Raw genomic sequence first — 27,870 nt, 5'->3', positions numbered from 1 at the left:
CTCAAGATATAGTAAACAAAATTCTTTGGAGGTAAAACTTTGTGTTCACATTTCAAACATTTTAGGTCACAAACTCATCTATAAATGTTACCCAGCTATTAAAAATAACAACTTTATAATAAGAGAGAGAGGTGTTATATTGTACATGGGATGGAAGAAAATGACGTAGGCGATCCCATTAACTCAGCACTGCAACTCAATAAGAAACGTCAGTGAGGAAGGGCACTCTGGATTTTAAATATCCGTCATCATTTAAAATGCTTTTCCAATGTCATAAGATACGTCAATAAAATTTTTGAATAAAAATACCCAGCCATTTTAAATGTTAAATGCCAACCAAGCTACTCAGCAGGCACTTCAATAACAGGAAGTGTTAAGTGTCTGAAGTGGCACAGCAGGGCCCTTGAACAAAGGATTCTACTGTGATCTGATGTACAATCCAATGAGCATGTGATGTAAACTTAATTTCCAAAGTCAAATCTGATGGCATCTTTGAGGGGAGTTGGTAATCAGGGTTAGAGAAAACATGAAGGCAAATTCCCATGATGCCTCTTGTTAGCAGGAGAAGGAAGAGGAGGTGGCAGAGAGGATGGCTGAGTGAGCACATTGACTCCTTGTGCTATATGATGCCCATTATGGAAAAACTCTTGGTCCAGAGAAGAAAATCTCTGGCCTCAGTAGAGACCATACATTGTAAGGACCGGCTCTTAGATAGGTAGGTTCATCTTAAGCTTTGCTAAAGAGATAAGTAGAATAATCATTCCTTTAATAAGATAATCTTTCCCCAATCCCCAGCTGTCTAGAGCAGTTCCTACAAGCTGAGTGGCCATGAGGTTCAGCTGAGCCATCCCAGCTCACTGAGTCCCAACTCACACAGGTGATTTTTCCTTTTCTTTTTCCATTGGATGTGGAGAAGAACCTAACTCTGGTCTCTCTGGTGATTTGGACTTACTTGTTCCTTCTCTAAAGCCCCTCCCTACCACATAGCTGACGTCCATGGCAGCTTGATGCAAAGGGCGTGCCTTTTTTTTCTTGTCTCCATCATCTCTTCCTCTGAGCAGATGCTGAGGTTAACAGCTGGCCTGCACTGGGAGGTTTTCTTTCCAGCTCTAATAATACTATCCTCGGGCTTCCATTAGAGTCTACCCTTAAGCTGAGTTATTAATGAGAATAGGTACCCCAAGAAGGAACCCTGATTTATTGAGCATCAGTTATAGGCAGCAAGGAGCCTCCAGATGCAGCAGTCTGGACCTCATATTCCCCAGCACTGTTTTCTACAGTAACAAGGAATGATCTCCTGCATCTCAAGTTCTTAGGAGAATTCCAATCAACATAGCTCCTTGGTTTTAATGTTTCAGAACACTCTAAATTATTTAAGTAAAATAGATGCTCTGAAGGTGCTCCAAATGAGCGTCACTCAAGCACCAAATTATTTTTAAAGAAAGAACCTTCCTAGTTCCAGTATCAATAATTATTCACTGGAGCTTGCCATGGAGGAATATTCCTGTTTTTTTTCTTATTTATAAAATGTAAGGCATGTGCCACTGTCATGCAGTTAGAAAAGAACCAACCATTTTCATAGAAAAACTGGCCAATACATACATAAAAATGTCATTTCTCATGCATCCGATGTTGCATACTTTGCTATATGAATTGGGGTTGAGGAAAGAGGGTCTGTATTCTGCTGTGCTTTTTATGATTACACTTGGTATGGTGAAGTAGCCACTGCCTCCGTCTCCTGATACACGCAGGATGCTTTTGAGAGCATAGCAGCATAGTAGATCCATTAAGGACGGACACATCTACTGAATAGAAAATTCAATTCTAGAAGTCTTTTCCACGTAAAAGATAAAGGACGAATTCTCTGAATTCATTCTGGCAGTAAATCTAAGAAGTTTTTGTAATAGGCTATAACCTCAGTACAGAAAAGCATACATCTGTTAAAGAGGAATTATGGTATATCTATAGGCTGCAATGCTGTCTGCTCATTAAGATTATTTCCCTGAAGGAAGTTACTGATGTAATAATTCTGAGTAAATGAAATTCTGAACTACAGCAGGCAGTGTGGTCCCATATATGCATGTGTGGTAAGTGTCTGTATACGGGAAATAGAGAGAGCATAGGCCAGAAGGGAACCCAGCCCAATGCCTACTTCAGCCCCTTAGCGGCAGTTGCTCTGCACCAGCACAATGACTTCAGTGAGGGCTCCTGAAGTTTTTGTGGCAGGAGAGAGCATGCACAGTTGGAGAGAACCAGGGCCAAGGCAGGCATGCAGTGATCTGACTTGCTTAGGTAGTGGCGAATGGGAGCAGCCGGGGAAACAAAACATAAACTGATTCTGGTCTTTGGTTTAGCTTTTTAAAAAGTCTTCTTAGAAACTTAATGTAGAAAAGCAAATAGACGCTAGGTTAGGGAGCTATGCAAGGCCCAGGGCCAGAGGGGCTCTCCACAGACCTGCCTTGTGTGGGAGTGAATGCCTATTCAACAATTTCCTTATTGCTGGGGACCTCGAGATTGCTTTCTCATGCCCCACTTACTCGCTTTCCCTTGACTGTGTGTGAAAGAGTTCAGAGGACGGTGGGTATTTATCACTTAACCAGCCATTTCTGCCTGTGTTTGGACATGGGGCTTTTAACTTGTGGCTTTTCATTTTGAAATATATGAAACAGAATACTCTCTTCCACACAAAACAGTGAAGTGAACAAGAAACACAAAAGCTGTTTTAAAGTCAAGTTTTTGTAGGATGACTCTGCAAGCTAAACAATGAATATGGCCCCATTATTTAAAGATACAGCTTGTGGCTCCCTCCACAGTACATGTGGAACACGTCATATGAACGTTTTCTAATCTAGAAGTTCTCTCAAATCAGGAACCACCTTGGGAATCGAGGCTGTCACTCAGAAACCCAGAGACCTGTCAGCAGATACCTGTGACGAGAGCCAGCCTCACTGGATCACAGCGTGGCAAGTAACCCACGCCCAAAGATAAACTCTGATGGAAAATTTTGTTTGAGCCAAGAAAAGAAAGAAAGAAAGAAAGAGAGAGAGAGAGAGAGAGAGAGAGAGAGAGAGAGAGAGAAAGAAAGAAAGAAAGAAAGAAAGAAAGAAAGAAAGAAAGAAAGAAAGAAAGAAAGAAAGAAAGACCAAACCAAAACCAAAAAACCAAAACCAAAACCAAAACACAACACCACCTAACTATACATTACGGTGGGAGCAGACAGGGCCCTACGGAGTAATTTCAAGTTGAACTGCTTGTAATGGGCAAGGGTGGGGGAACTTCTGTAACTCATCAGCCACGACCTACAGCACAAACCATTCTGTACACACTAGTACAGATGCAGATGGATGGGAAGCTAACTTAATGAAACACGTGCCTTGGCTGCTTGTACACACTCTGACAGTTATTTTACTTCGTCTTTTAAAAACACTATTCAGAATTCACTAAAGTGATTTCCTTTATCACACACCCCACCCCATGAGTCACTATTTGCAATTTCTTCCAAAGAGCTAGCCACCTGACTGCCTCATTCCAGATACTGCTTTTTTCTTCTTCCTTGAGGAAAAAAAAAAAAAATGCTCCAAAGCACATCTCGTGTACTATTCAAAGTCAGAAATCAAATGATTCAAGGTCGTGACTCAAGAGGAATATTTTTAAAATGATAGAAAATATGCTATTATCTAAGTCTAAATTCAAACGACCCATGGAACAGGATGTGATAAAATGAAAAAGTCCAACAAAGGGCCCTTCTAACCTCACAGCTACAAAGAGACAGTGCAGCATGCCGAGGATAAAGCAATAGTAGTCACTAATGAGAGAGTAAATTTACTGTGACACTGGTGTGTGTGTGTGTGTGTGTGTGTGTGTGTGTGTGTGTGTTGTGCACATGTGTGCATATGTGTATGCTTATGCTTCAACACTTGAAAACCCTGAATTTTCTCTAGCTCTGATTACAACTTTTCCCTAAAACTAGGAACAGCAAAGAAAGTTGGGCCCCAGTCTCAAGCAGAGGGAACAAAGACCCAAACCCTACTGGTTAGAATCATCATCATCATCATCATCACTGCCTCTACCACCACACCACCACCACCACCACAGCGCCACACCATCACACCACCACCATCACCACAGCGCCACACCATCACACCATCACCACCACCACAGCGCCACACCATCACACCATCACCACCACAGCGCACACCATCCACACCATCACCACCACCACAGCGCCACACCATCACACCACCACCATCACCACAGCACCACACCATCACACCATCACCACCACCACAGCACCACACCACCACACCACCACCACCACCACAGCACCACACCACCACACCACCATCACCACCACAGCACCACACCATCACACCACATCATCACCACCACAGCACCACACCATCACACCATCACCACCACCACAGCACCACACCAAACAGCGCACACCACCCAGCACCACACCATCATACCACAGCACCACAGCACCATCACACACACATCACCACCACAGCAACCACACACCACACCATCCACCACCACCACAGCACCACACCACCACACACCATCATCACCACAAGCACCACACCATCACAACCATCACACAGCACCACAACACAGCGCCACACCATCACCACCACCACCACCACACCATCACACCATCACCATCACCACAGCACCACACCATCACCATCACCACATCACCACCACCACAGCACCACACCATGACCACCATCACACATCACCCATATCACACCACACCATCCCACCATCACCACACCATCACACCACCACCACACCATCACACCATCACCACCACAGCACCACACCATGACCACCATGACCACCACACTATTACCACCACCACCACCACACCATTACCATAAGGACCACCACAACCACCACTACCATCACCATTATCACCATCACCATCGCCACCAAAGCAGCAGCCGCTGCTTAATTAATTTTAGGTTGAAAGGAAAACAATAATAGCATCACATGTATAATAGTGAACTCAGCCTGGGACACGGTGTTTATAACAGTACAGTCATTATATAAAACACCAAGCTTAGTAATGTCTCAGAAACACAAGAGCATCTGACACCCACCAAGGCTGTGGCAAGGCTATGGCTAGATGCACACATAGACCTCTACTGTGTCCACAGCTGTAGATCCCTGTTGGTATCTGTTAGTTACTCACCTGCCATCTCAGTTTCTTACTACAAATGATCTCCATCTCAGTGAGACCTATACCTGCCCACCATGTGATCAGTCGTTAAAGCCTGTATCAGAGCAGGGACTAGATGCAGAGGTCTGCTGCTTAGCAGAGGACGGATTCAGCTGCACGTCTAGAAAGTAAACTGGGTTAAGCAACGAAAGAGCCTTAAACTATTGGGCCCTTTAAACTAGCTTTGTCTTCTATGAATTAGTCCTCAGTAAATAACCAGATGAAACTATGAGGGCAGTCACCACAGGGCGGTTCGCACTAAATAGGGAAACAGGCCAGAATAGAGCTGACGAAAAGAGGTCTAGTAAATTAATTACTGTAGATCGAGCCATGAAATAATGATACCATTATATCTCTGTTGTTGTGGGAACAAATACAGGCATAATATTGTAATATGACATAGAACGCCTTTCGGCGGGAATGTAGTAATATATGTTGATATTATATAAATATATTAAATATAAATATATAAAAATATTACAATTTAATTCTATCTTAAAACCAAAAAAAAAAAAATAGTTTAGAAAGAAACATGATTTTATCTTAGTGGCAGAATAATTGATCTTAGTTTTGCTTCTCTGCATTTTAAGAATTTCCAGAAATGAGCAATGGTTAGTCTGGAATTTAAAAAGATGCTAAGAATATATTCTGTCTGGTTCACAGTACTCCACAGACTTTCTCTGTGGAAATCACTAAAGATAAGTGAAAAGATACAGCTATGAGTGACTAGTTAGGTGGGCAGGGCAGTGCTTGCCTCCATACACAGCACTTGAGAAGATGAAGCAGAAAAATCATACATTTGAGGCTACCCTCAATCTCCTTCATGTAGAGACTCTGTCTCAACTCAACATGATGTAGTTGCTTAAGGCAGCCCTTCCTTCAAAAAGCAACTAAAAAACAAGAGGTTATATAGAAACGGCTCTTATGCAAAGTGACCCATCACTATCTGCCTGTGTTCCTACTTAGATTTTGTTTACCTTTTTTAAGTTTACAAGGACACAGACAATTTAAACAAGATAGGGGGGAGTTTAGAGAATGGCGAAGAAATGTAACCCAAGCTATTCAGGCAGAGGATGGATAGGAGAAATGGATTTTATGTAATATTATAAAGGGACAGGTGCCTACCTTCTTGGCTACCTGACTGTCGAAACAGTATAAATTAGACTCTCCTGCTGGGAGAGAAACATGGCTGACGGGACCTTCTGACTGGCCCAGAGCAACAGGAGGACCGAATGTCTGTAGGCGGAGATCTAACCTTAAGGACAGTCTTGACACAGACAGTGGTGGGCGATGGACCACACTTTGATGTACTGTTTAATTAGACACATCTCTTAATTCTTATTTAAACCTCACTGGCACGTCAAGAGTAAGAAAAAGAAAGAAGGAGGGGAGGTGCATGCTGGATCTTTCCATCCCTTTTCCCAAAAGAGGCCACATTGATCATCAAGTCTAAGTCCTCGATAGCTCTATCTCGCGTCTGCTCTATCGGCTTCGCGCCTCTCTCTCTCTCTCTCCTCTATCCCTCTCGACACTCCCGCCCCCTCTCTCGCTCTCTCTCTCTCTTCTCTCTCTCTCTCTCATCTCTCTCTCTCTACTCTCTCTCCCTCTCTCTCCTAATTTTCCTTAATTAAAAAAAAGATAAGCTATGGATGCACAGTTCTCCCTCACTGTCAGATCTGTTTCATCTGTTATGAGCATATAAATACACACTGAACTTTCCACCCCCTACTTGATGGTAATATTCGTCCACTTTTGTTTTGCATGCTGTGTAACTACTCCCCTTTAAACAGCCATCCATGGTACCTGGGAGAAATGCTGGTTTGTTTCACTTTTTCTAACATGTTTTAAAAAATACTATTTTAAAACAGAGCAAGAACTCGTCACTGGAAAGCATATCGTGTGTTTAAGAGCACCAGCAGTATCAAAATGATCTAGCATCTCCTGAGAGCTTGCTCCACGAACCCTCCTCACAGGGACCTTCGCATATACAGGGCAGCCCTCATCTGTATGCCATCCCATTATCTCTTTCTATTACTCTTTTCCATCTCGTTAGGTTTCAGAAAAGATCCCCATAGGCAGCCCATTCTACCACTCTGCCAAAAGCTTCCAGGACCCAACCTACAGAACGTGTAGGTGTGAGAATGTCTAGGGGACAATGTGTCCAGCAGAGAGGAGCAAAGGGAACTGGTCAGCATTCTTTGGTGGGTGGCTCACATGAGTAAGGCTCGGGATCAATCTGCAGCACACACACACACACAAAGCAGGGGTTGAGGGTGAGCGTGGGGGAGGTGGGGCAGGTGGGGGAATGGAGGGTGGGGGGTTGGGACGGTTGGGGAGTGGGGGGTGAATTGTGAAACCAAAGCTTAATTACTCTGAAATGACTCTTGCTGGCAGGCAGTAAAGTTGAAACAGAAATGCCCAGTTCTCAAAACATGCTGGTTAACTGTATCAGATCACAGTAGAAAATTCCATAATGTGAAACTTTTATGGATAAAATTATTAAGACCATTATATGAAATTATATTCAAGCTCTGTGAGTAGTGTGTATGCATAACATGAATGAATTTCATATTTATACTTGGGCCCCATCTCTAAGATATTTCATTATCTACTTACAGATACACAAGTGTTTCAAGATCTAAAAATATCCTAAATCCTAAACACTTCTGGTCCAAGTACTTCATAAAAGTGATACTGAGTTTATATTTTCAACAAGGAAAATTTTCAGCATGAGAAAGCTACCACAATTTACTTAATTCTCTGCCCAAATAGTGAGGGAATCAAACCTGCCTGGGAAGAAGTCCTTTGCCCATATGCTAGGTCTTGAAATCAACCCATATCTTTTCTTATCAAATTATTTCCATTAGTCTCTCACAAAGAGTCTGGTAGACAACCTAGGCGAGGAACATACTTTAGAGCAGATGGTGTGGCACAGGTGGGGACAGAGCACATGGGCAGAGCACTTGCCCAGCATGCATGTTATCCTGGGTTCAATATTCAACCCCGCCACTCACCCACCAATCAACAAATAAATCAGAACCCTTGAATTGTTTAAATGTAACATATCCTATAGGCTAGTGTGTTGAACACTTAGTCTCCAGATCATGTTTTTATTTCAACAAGTTCTAGGTAGCAAGGAGGTCCTGGTTGGAGGCAGCAGGTCCCTGGTATCTTACAAGGGTGCATCTTGCCCTGGACTCTTCCCTTCTGTTTCTTGTCCAGGGGTCAAAACCATCCTGGGCCATCCATTCCCACATCAGCGAAACTCAGCAGTAGTGCCCAGAGCCATGCAGCCAGGGACTGACTTTCTGGAACCTCCTTCAAGTTGTTCTTGCAGATATTTTTGACATGATAAAAAGTTAGCCAATACTTTCACCATATAATCAGATGGTGGAAAATTTCTAGTATTACTGGTTTAGTAGTCAGGATAAGCATATTAATTAAATTAAAAATAAGTCTCCACTTCATAGCCACTTTACAGCTAGAGGCACCTGGGCATTTGGAGTACATGACGACAGAGGACCATGAGGACCACACTGACACTGGTCCAGAGCTGCTCAGTACTGAGCTATACACAGAAACCCAGGTTTTCCAAGTGCCTTTCAAGAGCTGTGCACACTAAGGAAATGCATATTTAAGCACAGTCCGAATCACCACAGGAAAATACAGCAAACTCTTGACACACCCCCAGTCCTGTGCCTAGGAGTCATCTGGAGAGTGTATTTGACAGAGCAGCCTCTGGACATCTCCCCAGAAGTTCCTGATGCACACAGTCAAGGTCAGGAATCAATAGACTAGGTTATGTAAGACAGAAGAGCAAAGAAACCAGACTTCCATTTTTAAAAAAGATGCAAGTCATTCTTCTTACTCACTCTACGAGGGGAAAAAAAAAAAAAAAAAAAAAAAACCACAACATGGGGATATGCAATTATAAAGCTCAAAATAGCTTCTTCAGAAGGAAAAATATGATTCACACTTCTAAAGATGCTCAGGCCACAGCTGCAATCTGTTCTTGTGGCCCAATCTCTTGAAAATCCAAATTAAGGGAAGCCACCACAGGCTTGAGTGCTTCCTGACCTCTGATCTACCCTGCTCTACTCCCCCACAAAGGGCAGAAATCCTCTTTGGGAAGCAAGGAGCAAGCGTGCTCAAAGAGACAGTCCTGTATCTGTGTGGACCTACAAGTGACTACACTGGGTAACCTCGGCTCCCGTGGCTCACAGCCACCCTTGCACACGCTTCTAGATGGCTGCTCATGCACCTGCTGGAGGTGTGGGCATCTGCGGAGAAAGTTTGTTTTTCATTGGTCCTCCAAAACTTTCCTGGAGCTCTGGCCCTAATCAGAGGGAAATCTTGGTGCTAAAGTCTGAGCTGTTCCATCTAAGGCAAACTCAGGACTGTCTAGACGGAGTTGGGGACATAACAGACTGGGAGGTCAGACCATTGTATATTGTGAAATACAAGATTAATAATAGATCACGTTTCCCCTTATGGAGACCACATTGTAGTGTTGATTTTTTTTTCTAATTCACATGTGACCCAATAGCCCCTCAGCAGATTACTCTGAAGGGGAGAGGGGCAATGGTAGCCCACTGCCAGCTAGGTTGGAACAAAAAAAAAAAAAAGTGTTTGAGAGGTCATATGGAAGATGCAAAGTTCAGAAAAAAATAGTGATGTGGTTTTTGTTAGTTTTGCACACCTGGGACACCTGGCTGAGGTGCCTATTTAATATGTCAGAGCAGACTGGCTGCCAGGTTTCTCACAGAATCATCAGTCACTACCTGGTAAAAAGTTGACTCCCCTCTCACTCGCCTCATCTCTCTCCCCCTCTCCCAGTGTGGCACATCTCAGTCTGGCCATGACCACTCAGGACTCGCCCACGAGTCCTTGCCTCTAACTACTCTCTCTATTTTATCTACGATAAACTTTCTTCTCCACCATACTAAGGCGGGGCATGTTTCGATTGCATCCGTTCTTCTGCATTCTCGTCTGATGCCTCCGCCTCTGCTCCTCTTACTCCTTTGCTCGTCTCCTCCCTCTTCTCGCCTCTTCCTCCTTTCTTCTTGTTCATGTATCTTTTCTTTCCCGTTTTATTTCATTTCTTTTCTTACTCATCTATAATTAATCATGAAGCAAACAGAAAGCTACTCTAACCCTGCAATAAGTGCTTGCTGGATGTAGACTGCTTGAACCGCTAGGGTGAGGACGGGAATTGGTTCGCTGGGAGACAAGTTTTCAAGGAGCTTACAGTCCGTAAGGGGCACAGGACAATAAAGGAAAACAAGGAAAGTGGCTGACAGAGCATTGCACAGAAGTCAATAGAATAAGAAACGGGGTCTTGTCTGTCCCATTACTTGGACCTTGTTCTGTCTCACTCTTATCTGTGTCTCTGGTTTCTCATTTTTAAGTGTAAATTATTAAAGTTTCCAGTGGCAATTTGGGCTTAGTGTTGACCCCAGGGAATTCTCTGCTTCTTTCGAAACCACCATGAGCGGAGGTGGAAACAGAAAGATTAAGAGCGATGAGAGTTACAATGACGAGGTCAATGTGAATTAAATTATATATAAATAAGTTCAATAGATAAATTCAAAAATTAAAAAAAGAAAAAAGAAAAGAAAACATCCAATGGATCACAATCTTTTAGAGAGTAAAATCTAATCTACCACACCCACAAGGCAGTGCTCCAGCCTGTGAGGCTGCAGGCTAATGAAAGAAAGGGCATTCCAGAGCCTCTCAGAGGCTGCTCCCCCAAGCACGGGGGACTCTCTGTGGGCCCAAGGGGACAGACCTTCCAGAGTGCCAAAGACTTCACAATGAGCACCCTTCTTTTCTGCTGTGCTCTGCTTTTTTTTTTTTTTTTTTTTTTTTTTTTTTTTTGTTTTTTGCTTTAAAACTGTAAAGTTTTTAGTATTTGTCATCATTTCAGTACCATATCTGTAATTTTATTGTCTGGTTTTGTTGTTGTTGTTTTGTTTTTAAATCTATTTAAACCTTACAGCCTTCAGCTCTGCTCTGTTTTTTCTACATTCCCTTCCATGTTAATGTAAATTTTATAACTCGGACTTTGGAGGCCATGGTCTGGTCTAAATGATCCTACAATAAATGCTGGGAGGATGCCTGTGGCTCTGGAAGAAAGAAGCAAGCAAACCAGTGGAAGACCCTGTAGCTCCAAGCCTGGGGGTTTATTTGAAGCAGCTGGCATCTCTGTGATGAGGAAAGGAGGATTCAACAACACTCCTTTTTTTGTTTTTCGAGTAACCATAAAACGATTAATTTTGTAGAGGGAGTATGATGGCAATATTCATGCAAACAGCTTCTTTGGGGACTGCAATCTATTAATTTTATGTTTTTCATTTATGTTTTCCCCTTCATAAGAAGCCTCATGTCCTAGATCACAGCTGCTCATGTGTATAGCCATAGATTTTAGGCAAGCCACGCCATACCCGCTGAGGTGTGGCAGTCCAGAAGGGAAGGTGGGGTACATTATCAAAAGAAGGGTCCAGAAAGGCACTTCTGATGCCAAGGAGGAGGCAGAGGGCATCTCTCTAACTTGTGGCCAGAAAGTTGCCAACCTCACCCTTATCGTGCCTTCAGCAAGCAGTCTTGCGCCTTTCTTTCCTTCTCTCAAGCTCTTGGAGGGGCCCTGGCCAGGCAGGTACGTCCCTCACAGAGAAGAGGCCACGAACCAAGTCTAATCCGAAGGTGTTTGTCAGTTCATCTCCTTTTGTGGAGAGTCTACGTGTCCTTACATAGGGTCATGTGTCTTCACTGACCCTGGGCTGCATTCCCAGCCTTTGAAGGGCTTATTTTTATATTTATCTTTATCTTTCTGTTTCTTCACATGTTTTGAAAGCCTTTTTTTCTGCTTTCTATAAGAAACATATTTTTCATAATCCAATCACCAGGTATGTGTGTGTGTGTGTGTGTGTTTAAGTTCTATTTTGTGACTTTGTGAAAGGTCTATTGTTTGGCAGTGTCTCCAAGGGTGATTTGTTGGGAACTGGACACATAGTGCAATAACGTCCTGAGGTAGGTAAGGCCTTTTAGAGCTGGTTTCTAACTCATACTGTTACCAGGCAGTCAGGTGGTCGTCTTTGTAGGCCCTGGGCCATGCTGAACTTGGCCCCTTCACACCCCCCAGCTGTCATCTGCAGCTCTCTGGCCTCCTCCACTTTCTAATCTAGGGAATCTCCAGAAAGCCTGTGCCAGATATGACCTCTTGGTTTTGAACTTCACAAATGCTAGGACTGTGAGAAGAAATGTATCTGTCCTTTATAAGTTATTTGGTCTCAGGGGTTCTGCTATAATAGCTTAGAGAGGACCTCCATGGGCTTGAAGGGGAGGCTGCTGCAATCTCTTTATTGAATCTTTTCAAATGGTCTTCTTTCACTAGTCCACTACTAGTTTTGGCCTTTTTCTTTCCAATGAGCTCTTTATTCTGTGACATTTCTCCACCAGTTCCCACTGCTACTCCAGGGTGACATGAACCAGCACAGTGACCTGGGGCAACTGACATACTTGTCACATATTAATGTTTTCCTATGAGAAATCTGTGTGCTGTTTTTGAGTGAAGCCTTATAGTTTCCTCTAGCCTTCTGAGGGGCTTTCTGCTGGGGTTGTTTCCATTGCCTCCTCCTCCGCAATACTTTCTTCCACTTTATAATGACTTGAGCATCAGTGAAATACAGAAAAGCTACTAAGTGTTGTTTTTTCCTGTCTCATTTAGGTCAGTTCTAACAGCTTTCCCTTCAGTTCAGCGGACAGTAGATAGAAAGCCTTGTTATCCGCAACTTAAGACACAGCTGCTATTGATGAACTCTACCTCTGCTCTGTTCTCCTGACGACGGTAAAATAATATATGAGAATATCAGCATCTCATAGCATCCCATTTTGGTTCTTAAAACTTTTTTCAGTTTTAAATATGATGCTAGTTTGTTGGTTCAGAGCAGCTTTGTTTTTTTAATGACAAAAAGATGATCCTGAGGCTACAGAGACACCCCAGTTGTTAAAGTGCTTGCCTTGCAAACAGGAAGAAAAGACTTCCTCCCTCAGAACCCACAGAAGAAGAAAGTCAGGAGCAATGGGGCAGGCCTGTGATCCCAGGTCTCAGGAGGCAGAGATGGGCAGAGCCCTGGACTCACTGATCAGACAGCTCAGTTCACCTGGTGTTTGCCAGGCTGGTGAGAGACCAGGTTTAAAAAGCAAAATGGGGCCAGAGAGATGGCTCAGCTCTTCTAGAGGACTCAGGTTAGGCTCCCAGCACTCACATAGGACATAAAAACCCTCTTTTCTGGCCACCTTGGGCACACACATGGGGTATATAAAAATATATGCAAGCGAATATGAATATACATAAAATAAAAATAAGCAAACCTTAGGAATTAAACCTTAGGAATTAAAAAATAGGAAGACGGCCCCCTGAGGCATAATACCTGAGGTTGTCCTTGGACTTCCACCTTGTTTATACACACACACACACACACACACACACACACACAGAGAGAGAGAGAGAGAGAGAGAGAGAGAGAGAGAGAGAGAGAGAGAGAGAGAGACAGAGAGACACAGAGAGACAGAGAGAGAGAGAAACACACACACACACACACACACACACACACACAGAGAGAGAGACAGAGAGAGAGAGAGAGACAGAGAGAGACAGACAGAGACAGAGACAGAGACAGAGACAGAGAGACAGAAATCCTATTACAACATTCTTCATACCTGGGACTAAATGTCAACAAGTATTAATTTAACATTAAATAAAATTAGTGTTTGGATTTCTGTGGAGCTTATTCCTGTGAGATGGTGCACTGTTCTGTTTTATAAAACTAGATACACAAACACATGCATGACACTTTTAGTCAAATCCAGTGTCCATTTAGAGGTAAACACAAAGGCTTTTTTAACATGTACTTCGCAAACACAAGTCACCAGCACTTTCAGTTTGTTTCTATGTGTTGATTGTTTTTTCTTTTAAAATCTTAATGTTTTTGAAAAAGAAACCATTTTCAACTATCAAGGGAAATGGGACCACAACAAACAACCAAACAATCAAAAACAAGTATCAAGAAGAAGCCAGGAGTGGAACAAAAGAGACAAAGATAAGATGCTACCAGCCTTTCAAGGAGAGTAATGCCTTACAGGGCAGAGCAGGGAGGGGTCAGGAGAGCCAAGTGCAGCAGGGGCTGGAGATGCATCCAGAGAGGAAGGAGCAGGCAGTGGGAGGCCAGGCTTTTTCAATACGCCTGTATTGCTCTTCTCTACAGGGCTGGGCAAACCAGCAGGCTCACTTCACAATCCAAAATACACTCAAACAGGCAATGGCAAGAGACCCTGGTTGTTTCCAGTTCACATATCATTTCACACACAGCAGAAAAGGAAGTAAGTGCTAATAAAAAGCCTAGGATAAAATTAATTACTGTCCTCTATTTATAAAGGAGGTATGTTAGATATAATGTCCTTATAAACTGTCAAGTTTCTCTTCACAATCAAGTCTCATGAGGATGGACACTGCATTGCCATTTCTCTATAACAACGTCTTTGCAAAGCTGAACAAAACATAGAGGTGAAAGGTTATGAAACCTAGAGTGTGCAGAAGAGCTGGCTTTGCTGTCAGACGTGCCTCCATGTCTCCTAGTCTGTGGACAACCCAATGAAGATCATCCCCTGCACATGAGGACATCACAGTCAACCAAGTCCTCTATTACAGTCCTCCCCACCTCAATTATCAAATGGGGGCAGAAGAGGAAGAAGAGATGGGGAAGAGGATGATGACAATGACGATGACGATGATTGCATATCCCAGATGGAGAGGGGAAAGGGGGAGACAGGTTAACCACCTTGACAGGAGTCTACATGCTTACTCAGGGATTTGGGCTCTGAATGCCAAAATTACTGCTGGAATAAAGTGCCATACTTTATAATGATAGCATTATAAATCCTGCCATGACTTGTATAATTATTCTAGAGAACCATCTCAATCACTTGGATGTTTTTCCCCAAGGACCAAACTACACACAATTCTCTCAAGCCTTATTTGAATTTAAATACTTATTTTGTCTTTCCTTTTTACTTTGAAGGTTGAAATTTAATAAGAAAGCTGGGTACAATATAAAAATTCTAGGCACAATGAAGACCAGAGAGTCAGCTTTCTAAGGGTTAAGAGCAGAAGCTAAGATTAAGAGAGGGAAATGTCCTTAATAGGTTTAATTGCTAAAATCTAATTTTCTTGTCCTTTTCTCAACTAGAATGTTGTGACTAAGAATGAAAGTGATGGATTGTAGCTCTCAGCGTTCGCAAACACCAATGTCCCAGAGTTAAGTGCCTGCTCTAATTGCCACTGCATGCCGAAGAGCCCCTCCACGTGCTCAGTGTGTTATTTTTACTTGCTAAAGCAGAAGTGTCTAGGTGATAAATGGAGCAAGGTGCTCCACTCAGCACCACTCCTGCCTTATAATAAATACAGCCCCAAAAGACAAAGTCTGGAAGTGATTATTGTTTGCATGGTATGATGTTAAGTTTCTTCCTCGTTAATTTTTTTCTAAATAGAATGTGTTATTTGGTCTACTTGTAAGTGGTTAAAGACGGAAAGAGGGCAAAACTGAAGGAACTGTGGGACCTCTCAACACACACGTGTTCATTCTGTCCTTCAGAACACACCTTGGACTGACATACAGAGCACATGCGAGGAAACAGGAATAGCCCTTTGCTAATGCGGGCATAATGTAGCAGAGCCCCAGTCCTCGAATCTTGGTGATGAAAAAGAAACCTCAATATCCGTGTTTCTGCAACCTTTAATATTGTCATATGAAAAATAAAAACCCTAATGCATTTGACCAATTCCCAGCAAAGATGATACAGGGCAGTAATCTGGCCATAATTTGTTATAGTTTTCTGCATCACAAAGAAAAATGCGGAAAAGCCTTTTCAAATACAAGGGTTCCAAGACATCATTTCTCCATCCAATCAGAACTCTGATGCTCTTAGCTATGGTGAGCATCTGGGAGTCACACACAAAGAGAAAGCGTGCTGTACTTCTGGTCTAATTAGCAGTGATGACTGGTGTGCCCTGGTCTGTCCCCTTTCCCTGTTCCACCACCTGGGTTAGGCAGAGGCCAAGGTGGCAGCCATTGGTACATACAAGGGAGTTTGTGGGGTTGCTTCAGAAGTGACCCTCAGGGGCAAAGGCAGCCAGCCATACATGTTTCTGGACGTTCTGCTACTAGCCAAGCACAAATGGAAAGAACTTGGGTATGCTGAAGGCACAAGCTAACAGGCTAACCATCCCTGGGGCCTGATTGGACCTGCCCTCGTGCAATCAGCTGGGATTTCTATTGGCTGTAGCTGAAATCATCATCAATGCTGCGTTACCAGGGTGAGGCTTGTTGGATGTCAGCTTGGCCCTGGTCCTGGCTCTACACATTATCATGCTTAAAGTCCTCCAGTAAACAACCCAACTCTGGAATATAATGTTCATGTCCAGGATACTCTTCTGTGAGTCGAAGTCCTTCTATTGGTCCCCAGGGCCTTTATGGTCAGATCCCAACCCTCTGCATGACAAATGCTTATGTTTGTCTTCTGCATTTGCTTGTTCCCCCAAACCCTCCTTTTCAACTACACAGAACTAGAGTTCTCTGAACCCTCAGATCTTCCACCTACAGTTTCCGCTTGATGGCATTTTCAACAGCCACTCACACTATCCCCCTAGCCAGGCTTACTTAGAGTACTTCTCTGAATTTTTATGATCCCCACATGTGCTAGCTCTTATTCCTCGCCAGCACACCTTACCCAAAAGAATAACAGAAAAACAGAAAAAAGACTGCCGCCTAGAGACATTAGTCAGCTGTCAATGAAATAGTATAGATGGCAAAGGATTTTAACCATCATTATTAGTTGATGTGATGTGTCCTCCAGGTAGCCTGTGGGCATCCTGAGGATACAGAAAGTGTTCTAAGTTCATGTCCCAGTGACTCTAGCATGCAGAGAAGGTGCCCACTGCTAGTGGAGAAAAGTATAGGCATGGTGTTACAAGTTCAACAGGTAAGCAAGTACTCCATTTGTATCAGAAATTAAGTTTACATTCATTATTTATTTGTGGAAAGGGTTATAACAACAACAACAGCAACAACAACAAAACACAGCTGTCGCTTTATTTCTCTGTACTTGGGAACTAATATGTTTTCAGGGACTCAATTCTGCAGCAATCACATGGATTTACTTACATGCTTCCTCCTATACCACCCATCCCGCCACCTTAACACACTCCAAGCAAATGAACGCACACTTCCTATCCTGAAAGCATACTTCTCTTGCCCCCTCAGTTTTACTGTTTTCTCTGGGAATGCCAAGAATACAGGCCTGACTCTGGGCATGTGTGGTTGCATCCAGCTTTGGAAAGAGCCTCTGTAGTTCTGAAAGAGCCCCATGGAGAAGGCGGGCTAAGAGAACGCACTTGTTCATCTCTGCCCATGGGTTAGAGTGTCCTAAAGCTACCCAAACCCAAATCCTAGGATGCCTCAGCCTTACACAAATGATGCAGTGTTAGGATACAACCTATACATAGCTGCCCATATACTTGAAATGATTTCTAGATAGCCTATAATAATTAATACACTGTAAATGATGCACAGTCATTGTATCAGACAACAATGAGAAAGGGAAAAGTTTGTGTATGTCCAGTATGGACAAAATTTATTTTCCATAATTTAAATCCAGAGTCGTATGATTCTGTGGATCCAGACTCCACATCCACGGAGGGCTGACTACAGTAAGTTTGAGCAATATGTAAAGTGAAGAAACAGAGTCATTGTACCAGCCCCCATTAGCGTAGACTCACCATCCCCCACTCACTTACCTCCCATTTCCTTATGGAAAGTAAAACTAGGCCACTTACAAAGGAGAAAAAAAAAAAAAAAAAAAAAAAAAAAGAACCCTACTGCTGTTTCAACTACAGCAATGTGCATTATTTCATTTAAGCTCCAACAACTGCATTTGTTTTGTTGTTTTTCAAGACAGGGTTTCTCTGTATCCTGGACTCACTTTGTAGATCAGGCTGGCCTCGAACTCACAGAGATCCACGTGCCTCTGCATCCCGAGTGCTGGGATTAAAGGCGTGCGCCACCACACCCCGCTAATAGGTTGTTATTTTATAGGTAAGGGACTAGAAGCTCAAAATGGTGGAGAAGCATGAGGAGACACCTAACGGTGGCTGAGCTGTGTTCCAAGTTGGTCCCTTCAGTCCTGCGAAGGTTGCAATTGTCTTTCCCTACCTCTGCCTGCACAGTTCCCTGGGCATCCTGAGAGCAGTTTAGTGAGTGACTGCACACAATATCATCAGAGCAGGACCTCCCTTCATTAATAAACATAGATATTATTGATCTTGAGGGCTACAGACTTCAGCTAAATAACCTTGACAAAGTACTCTGAGAATAGAAGTAGATGTTACTTTAAACCACACTATTAGAGATAATATTTGCCTTTTGACATCCCGATAAGTAGGAAGCAGAACAGTGTTTGTGTGTACTTAAGCAAGCTGGAAAGAACATGTTCACGCACATTTGGTATCTGTAATTTAATGTTTGCTTTAGATACCAAATTATAATTGGCACTTCCAAACCAGATTTCCTCAAGAGACCTAAAATTGAAATCAAAGGAGAAATCATTTCTAGAAAATTAAATCTTTCTACATGTAAACATCCTTTTCCCCCTTCTGGTTAAATTAACTGGCACTTCTTTAAGCTCAGCATCTGCTAACAGAGTTAAACTGACCATGGTTTTCAAGGTCAATTATTCACACAAAACTGAGAAGCACTCAGAACTGTGAACTTAGGAGTGAGAAGGGGAAAACGTAAATAAACCAAAAGCAGATGAATTTGCACACGAAACTAATTTGCCTTAGGAGAAAAATAGGTATCTCCTTCAATATAAGGGTGCATTCAAATTTGTTTTTCATATTAGTAATGTATTTAATATGGCATTGGGCAGAAGGCAATCCATTTTTAAAAAAGCAATTTTCCTCTTACCATGGGGTGTTTTATCATCTGATGTCTAGCATTCAATCAGAGTGCAGCCGTCCCTTTATAGTTTATGACCAGAAAACAACTCATTTGGGCATGTTTCACTTCAGAGAAGTGAAAACATTCTGTAAGCCTTGAAAGATGCCCAGAACGGCCCTTGCAGATGACAGCAAACAGGAGGTCAAATTGAAAAGTTAAACATGAAACTATCAAAATATTGGAAAACTTGTTCTGTATCACAAACAGACATTATTTTTTTTAAACATAATAAGTTTAAAAAATCACAGGATAAGCTATCAGTCCCAGATCATCTGTTCACTTTCTGAGGTTTAAGAAAATTCTGGAAGTTTCTGTGGAGCTTCACCTCTAGATGCAGCATGTGACATTATATAAATGTTCAGTAGATTTTTACTGAGCAAATGGGTACAAGTACCTCATCTGAGGTGAAAGGACAGTATTGCCTCTCTGCCACTTAAGTCCAGCCACAGTGCAGAGGCGCTGGAGCACCTCTTCACTAGAAGGCGGGAGATACAAGAAGAGCAGATACACCACCATGCCAGGTCCAAGGAACACTCGCCTTCATCTTTATCCTAGTATCTCAGGCCATAGGGGAGGGATACCAGTCATTGTCTCAAACGCAAAGGCAAGTCCTCACACAGAAACATCAACTCTCCACTGCAAGAGGCTAGAACCTGTGCTTTCCTCCAAGTCAACCTTGGTGACAATCACAGAGCAGAAACTTGCTAGATGGCTGTGACCTTAGACTCTTGTCCACCTTGGTTCCTTTGAGGGCCAGCTCAGACCAGGCCCACATTTACCCTACCCACAGCCCAGTCCAGAATCCAACCATGCCTCCTTAGGCAGCACCTTCAAGTTGAGTATCTTATCTCTCAACAGGCTCTTCATACTGATGTTTCTGCATTTTCTGTTACAAAGTTGATGACACCTCTCAGATCTTCACCCCAACTGTTACCAGGTGTTCTGTCCCGGGGACCAGGCATGGCTAGCGGAGTAATTGCCCATAGACACCTTGTTACCAGAGAGAATGCAGCTCCTCTGTGTCACCAGCATCTCCTTCCCTGCCATGGTGCCACTTTTCAGGAAGCTATGACATCAGGGCAAAGGAGAGAGACAGAAAGCCATGCAGGGGACCTCACAGCACAAGAGTATTCCTCCCGTTTCCCTCACAATGAGATGAAGATGCCAACATATCGCCTTGGGAAGGTGGAAAGGGCGAGTGAAGAAGAGGCAATGCAGTTCAGTAATGTGAACACAGAAATCCTGGTGTCTCTACGCTTTCTAGAAACGGGAAGATTCCGATAGGCTTCTTAGTAAGTGACCTTCAACAACTCCCTCCACGGAACTGAGATAAACAAGAAACTGTTACCAGATAGAGAGAGTACATGGGGGCTGTTTGATTTAGGACTTATATACTTAAGCTGAACAAACAGCAAGTGATACCCAAGATAACAATCTCCAATATGGAGGGGGCAGACGACTCACACCAAGGATGCCTGCCAGCTGAAATCTCAACTCTCAGTGCCGGGCACACAGTAACAGGCTGCCCTGGGTATGCGACGCCAGTCCTCATGCACCTGTGTGGTGCTGGACCCTCAGACATAATGGCCTTCCTTGGCCGTTCCATGCCAGGCTTGGCTTCCCTACCCAACTGGCAGTCCTCAAAAGATTGGCTCCTGTGCGGCCCAATAGCCCAACTTGTCAATTTTTTTCTTTATTAATTCCTAAATTTTCTCATTTTTTTCTCAACAGTACCTGTAGTTTGCCCTACAATGTAAGTAAAACATAATTCCCTTTTCAATGTAATTATCAGGCTCCTTCCCACTCATCACCCCACATTATTTTAAGCTCTCCAAACAGGTGGTCACATATCCGTGTTTTTCACGACAGGGAGCACATACCACTCCCCCCCTTTTCCTGATACAAACAGTCTTCTGTGACACTCATGTTATTAAGCCTAGGAGGAAGGGTTTGTATGTGTGTGCCAGTTCCATTGATGGTAGAAGTGAGAGTCGGCTTTTTTAAGGGGACCTGACATTGGCGAGGACAATGGGAAAAGAGAAAAGATAAAGTCATACTCGCCTTCATGCTAAAGTGAGAATGAACCAATGAGCGAACAGGCAAGGATGTTATTACCTCTTTTTCTGGATATGCTTTCATAAATTTTGTAATGTGAGTAAGAAAAAGAGCCCAAAGGATATCTCTGACCAATTTTTCATTTTCGGCTACTCGTTTTCTTCAATAATTCTTTCTTTATAGAGTAAATATTACTCACAACTGGAACATTGGTAGCAAGAGAATTTCATTAAAGTATTCAATTTTTCTTTATAGAGAAAAATTGTTTCAAAAGAAAGTAAAGGAAATGGTCTACAGAAAGACTGGAAACTAGAATACAAGAAAGAAACCCACAAATCTTTTACCTAACCAACAGTGCGGGGGTTGTAATAGCTACTCATTTTTATAATACTGGAAACAGCCACAATAACTGGCAAGTTCTCTCTGATTGTAGCCTTTAATGTTTCTATACAGAGCAGACATGTGGGTGCGCGCGCGCACACACACACACACACACACACACACACACACACACACACACACAAAGCCTGAGCCAGAGAATGGACCCCCCCCACACACACAGCGAAGGCATGTGAAGGTGTCAGCACCTGGGAATTTGTCATACAAACAAGCGGGGGTTCAAGCTCGGAAGCTGAGGGTCTGCCAGGCTCTCCACCCAGAGGGTGGATGCATATGCACTTACGCAGCTCGCCCACTTTCAGGATCTCGCAGAGCATCTTGGTCAGCTCTATGCTGCTGCGGCCGAATGGACACTCGTGCTTATCTTCCCGGCTGCTGTTCTCAAGCACAATCTGCACAGAGACAGGGGGTTGGTCAGAAGAGAGGTACTATGACCAAACTCTGGGCCCACTTCCTATGAAGCCATAGGAGGGTTGTCCCAACCTATGAGTGGCCCCCCAACTATGACTGTCGAGGCCAGGACTAAATAGAACAAAGAGAATGTAGAACATAATATTTGATATTTTTCAAGCCTTTTCCAGTTCCCTGGCCTTTAGGAAGATTTTTGCTTAGCTTGATGCTTTTTATCTACACAGAGGTGCCTCAGAATGTTTTTTTTTTAATTTATTCATTTTACATCCTGATTGTAGGCCCCTATCTTGTCTCCTCCCTCCCTATCTCCCTCTTCTAGTCCTCAGAAAGGGCGAGCCCTCCTTCCCTCCTCTCTGATCCTAGCCTATCAAGTCTCATCAGGACTGCCTGCTTCCTTTTCCTCTGTGGCCTGGCAAGGCTTCCGGCCAGGGGGAAGTGATCAAAGAGCTGTCAACAGAGTCCATGACAGAGACAGCCCCTGCTCTACACATTAGGGGACCCACATGGAGACTGAGCTGCCTATCGACTACATCTGATGAGGGGGGGAGTCTAGGTCCTCTCCATGCATGGTCCTTGGTTGGTGCATCAGTCTCTGAAGCTCCACCCCCCAACCCCTGGGACCAGATTTGTTGGTTCTGTTGATCTCCTTGTGGAGCTCCTGTCCCCTCTGGGTCCTTCTATCCCCCAACTCTTCCATAAGACTCCCTGCACTCTGCCTAAAGTTTGGCTGTGAGTCTCAGCATCTGCTTCGATCCCCTGCTGGGTAGAGTCTTTCAGAGGACCTCTATGGTAGGCCCAATCCTGTTCCCTCTCTTCAACTGCTTCCAGTGTCTATTCCATTGCTCCATTTGAATGAGAACCAAGCATCCTCCCTAGGGTTCTTGTTTTTGAGCTTTCTTAGGTCTGTGGATTGCAGTATGGTTTTCCTGTATTATATGGCTAAAATCTGCTTATAAATGAGTATGTATCATGCGTGTCCTTCTGGGTCTGAGTTAACTCATTCAGGATGATCATTTCTAGTTCCACCAATTTGTCTGAAAATTTCATGATTTCCTTCTTTTTAACAGTTGAGTAGTATTCCATTGTGTAAATGTACTACAGTTTCTTTATCCATTCTTCAGCTGAGGGACATCTAGGTTATTTCCAGATTCTAGTTACTGTGAATAAAGTTGCTACGAACATAGTTAAGCAAATGTCCTTGTTGTACGGTGGAGCGTATTTCGGGTATATGCCCAGGACTGATATGGCTGGGTCTTGAGGTACAGCTATTCTCAATTTTCTGAGAAAATGCCAGGTTGATTTCCAAGGTGGTTGTATAACTTTGCACTCTGACCAGCAATGGAGGAGTGTTCCCCTTTCACCACATCCTCCCCAGCATGTGCTGTCACACGAGTTTCTGATCTTAGCCATTCTGACTGGTGTAAGATGGAATCTCAGAGTTGTTTTGATTTGCATTTCCCTGATGACTAAGGACACTGAGCATGTCTTTAAGTGTTTCTTGGCCATGTGATATTCCTCTGTTGTGAAGTGCTTTTCAAGACGAAACAATATAGAATTACTGCGTAAGTGACAGGACTTCACCCTCGTCTCTTATGCCATCTCTCTTCCTTAGGGACGGCAACTCTGGGCAACTTCAGCATCAACATTTCCATGGCTTATTTCTTGCTAAAAGTGATCTCACTGTGTTATGCCTGGGGAACAGGTGAACTGAGCCAAATAAGTACCTCTCTGAGACTTCCCCAACTAAATAAGTGCTTTACTTTTTTTAACAGCTTGATTGGATCATAAACCACCTGGGTGCAGGGCCACAGATCTGGATGTGTCCACAAAGGCATTTCTGGAAATGATTACATCACAAGTCTCTGATGTAATCAGTGGGTAGGTCCCTTGATGCAGCCACAAGAGGACAGGGGTTTTAAAGGTGGTGAAAATGGCAGAGGTGGGACCTATCAGGGTGAAGCAGGGTACTGGGGGGGGGGTGTAGATGTGGGCTGGTGATCTTCCCCTGGACACTTCCTGTATTCTTTTTTCTCCTCTGCTATGATGTCATCCACTTTGCTTTGTCATGTGCTCTGACCCCATGCTAGCCTGACACCAGTGTAGCCATGAGGCAGAAAAAAAGCCGTCTTTCCTTCAGGTCTTTCAGTCAGACAGTAGGTAAGTCATAGTGACAAGAGAAGTAGCTAACATAATAGGAAAAACAGTCCTGTCCGTGCTGACAGCATCCCCAGGGTATGAGCTCAGGAATTACAGGGAAGCTAGTGACAAAGAAAAAAAAACACAGGGAGTGTCTATGAATCCCAGGTCTCCTGTTTTTCATACAGAAGGTACTATAGTCAGCGTTTGGACCCTCAGTCCATCTTCCGAAAATTGTGCTTTCTATAAGAAATTCTCTTGTCTCCTATAGCTAGCTCAGAATGATCTCACTACTTAAACCTAAGGGCACCATTCTTTACATAGATAGAACAAAGCAGAACACACTAGCTCTCCAAAGTAAATAAAGTCCAAAGCCGTATGTCAACAAAAGCAATGATACTTGAGGAGGCTGCTTACTTTACACACATACAAAACCGTATTAGACATTTCTGAAGCTATGGTTGAAACTCTGTGGCCAGACTGCTATTCCCTTAGCGAGCACACGGCTTCAGAACCTGGCCTCCCAGGAGCATCTGTAACGATGCTGTGCAGTGATTATGTCCCCTTTATTATAGTTTGGAGACAGCCTGAGTGTCCCCCAAGGCTGTGCTGAAATTTAATCCCCTCTGTGAAAGATTAAGACTGGTGTTTAGGAGAGGGGCCTGTGTGGGTGATCTGGACCAGGTCAGGTTATCAGGGCACTAAACATGACTGAATACTGATTTATTTATAAAGGGGTTGGGGAGAACAGACAGGAAAAAGAGGAAGGACAGACCAAACCCTGTGTGTGTGTGCTTCTTGTCTCTTGCCATGTACGTCCTGCACCACCTCTGGACTCTGACAGAGAAAGGTCTTTGCTTTGTAGTCTAAGAATTGTGAGCCAAAATAACCCTTTTTACTGTGCAGAGCTACTCTTCCTCAGATATGTTGTTAAAATAGCACAAAACAGACTAATGGGCCTCTCTAGACTATTGGTGACAGGGGTGGTATTTTCTCTAGACTATGCCCTCATCGGTGGCAGAGGTGGTATTTTCTTCACTTAACCAACAATATTAACTGAGCACCTATTAGCTCCCAGGAAAATGGCTAGACTTCTTCAAGTAAGGAACAAGGCACATAAGGGCGCTGACCTCACTGTGCGTTTTCCGATGAAGAAAAGATTGAAAAAAAAAAACTGTAATAGGCAGTTGCAGTCCATCTCCCATGCTATGAAGAGAGAACGTGCGGGGATCTGTGTGTCTGAAGGTCAAGGATGTTTCCCTGGTTGTTAAAGAGTCTGGGGCAGGTCAAGGCCTGGCTGTGAGCAGGAGCACATCCCCAGCAGAAGGCTAAGGGTCGTAGTCCCTCAGGTGAGTAGGTGTGCAGGAGAACACCAGCACAGTCTGGTGTGTGGAGTGGCAAGGTCGGAACCTGCAGGGCAGCCTCTGGAGCCCGGAATCCAAGGAGGCCAAGCTGGAGCTGAGTGGCTACAGAAACCCACATGTCAGGAGAGAGGCCACCGGCAAGCAAATGAAGGGGGCACTGAAAGAGGCCGCTGCCAAGAACGCAGTGATGTGGACCCTCAGGGCAGTGGCCCTTCCACACAGGGTCATCTCCTGAGTCCTTGAAGCCTGGCTCAGTGGCCAGGGAACGCTGGGGCTGGGAAGAGTATCCTCAGACCTCAGGCCTAACTGCTCCCCACCCCGCCCCCCACTTCCTCCTGCCTCCCACTTCCTTTAGCAGACTTCTTTCTGGTTCACAGCACAAACTCCACTTTGGGAACGCAGGAAAGGGGGGAACAGCTGCATTCCCATCCATCAGAAAAGTCTTATTTCTCTTTCTTAAAAATTGTATCTGAGACAGCAGATCAGGGGAAACCGTGAATTTCCTGATTACCAGGAAACAAACGGAAGAAAACTGGCAAGGAGACAGGACATAAAGCAAAGCCAGAGACAGGTAGCTCGCATCTCGCTCCAGGCTCCTGGTGAGCGCATTCTCTTGTATTTCACATTAACATTCTATTAACATTTCATGAGTGCCATCAATATTTAATGAGGATGTGGTCCCGCATTCGCTAGGTAGAATTACTGCAGCCAATAAATGTTCAGGAAACATTTCCAAGGTGCAGTTTATTAGCAGGCACTAAATTAAGTAGCAATTTAAGTAATCAATGTATAAATCGTTCAGAGAAGCCCTTGTCTTTATTTTTTAATGCATTGTCTATCTTCTCATACTTACCTGCCCGAAGGAAAACAAACCTTCGTTCCTGATTCTTGTAGTCAAAGCCGACACAGTATTTAAAATTCCTTGTTCAGAGTATCAAGGTGGAAAATTTTGCAGGAATAATTTAGAAACTATTATGACAACTATTACTAATGGGGTTTTACTAGAGTGAGAGATGCTTAAACAAGGCAGTAGCTTATATTTTTTAAACACACCTCTATAACTATATTCAATGTCAATATTTTGAAGTAAGTTGTATCTATGTAAGCCATTTAGAAAAGCTCTATTTAGAAAAATCATCAACCCAGGCATGGCACTATGCACAATAGCCTCAGCTTTCTCCTCTCAGTCACTAAAGACATGCCAGTTGGGGATGGTGGCACACGTCTGAGATCCCAGCACTTGGGAGGCAGAGGCGGGCACATCTCTGAGTTCCAGGGTAGCCTGATGTATAGTGGGAGTTCTAGCCAGGACTATACTGAGAAACCCTAGAAAAACAACCAAACAAAAGACAGAAAAACAATCCCACACTGGAGTCTCAGGGAGGCGCTGTCTCAACTGAAGTTCCTTTCAGACAATTCTACCTTCTGTCAGCTTGACTTAAAGTAGCCAGCACAGAGAGAAACCAAAATAAAGTCTAAAGATTTCATTATTTATTTATTTATTTTGGTTTTAATTATATGAGCACAGGTGAGGGAGGTGGCACATATGTGCACATGAGTGCAATGCTTGTGACGGCCAGAAGAGGGCACTGGATTCCGTAAAGCTGGAGTTTTAGGAGGCTGTGAGGCACCCAGTGTGGATGCTGGGAGCTGGACTCGGGGGTCCTCCGCAAGAGCAGTGTTAGCTCCCAATGAATGAAATCTTAAACTTAGTATTATCGCCCATCTTAGAATATGTCACAAACCAAATAAAGTTGTAACCATCTGCGTTTCTTACAAAATAAGAATACTGGATACCTCTGTGTACTACTAAATGAACGTTATACAATATTTTGTACAACACAGGCTGCCTTTACTTGTTGTCCATCAGCTGATCCCCAACATGCCCACAGGACTAACGGGGAATGTATTAATTAATATTATCTTCTCAAGACTGTTGCGATAAAAGGAAGAGGTGTGTTCTCAGATCGCAGCTAGCTTCTGCCCAGCCTAGAATTCAATTTTTAAAGTGTTAGCTGGGTATGGTGGTACAAGCTACTTGTAATCCCAGCACCCAGGAGCCTTAAGCAGGAGTATTTGGAGTTCAAAGACTGCCTGGGCTACACAGATAGACTCTCATTAATCTTCCATTACCACATCTCGCCTGGCCCCGTAAGAGCAGAAACCGGCTTCACACAGCTGGCATGAAAGTCAGTGCACTTAGCCCAAGTAGGCCAATGGAAGTTTT

General features: G+C 43.6%; 1 protein-coding gene across 7 annotated transcripts in view; it reads right to left on the bottom strand.

Moving 5' to 3' along the window:
- The window catches only part of Elmo1 (engulfment and cell motility 1), a 510,606-nt gene that overhangs the window by 203,001 nt on the left and 279,735 nt on the right, over nucleotides 1–27,870 (bottom strand). For all 7 annotated transcript variants that reach the window (XM_051168294.1, XM_051168265.1, XM_051168256.1 and 4 more), the window contains one exon: nucleotides 22,016–22,124. In XM_051168294.1, the coding sequence (XP_051024251.1) occupies nucleotides 22,016–22,124 (109 nt within the window). The remainder of the gene's footprint in view (nucleotides 1–22,015; nucleotides 22,125–27,870) is intronic.

The sequence above is a fragment of the Acomys russatus genome, chromosome 3 (genome assembly GCF_903995435.1).
Source record: "Acomys russatus chromosome 3, mAcoRus1.1, whole genome shotgun sequence".
NCBI lineage: Eukaryota > Metazoa > Chordata > Mammalia > Rodentia > Muridae > Acomys > Acomys russatus.
This window is presented reverse-complemented; position numbering and strand designations above follow the sequence as displayed.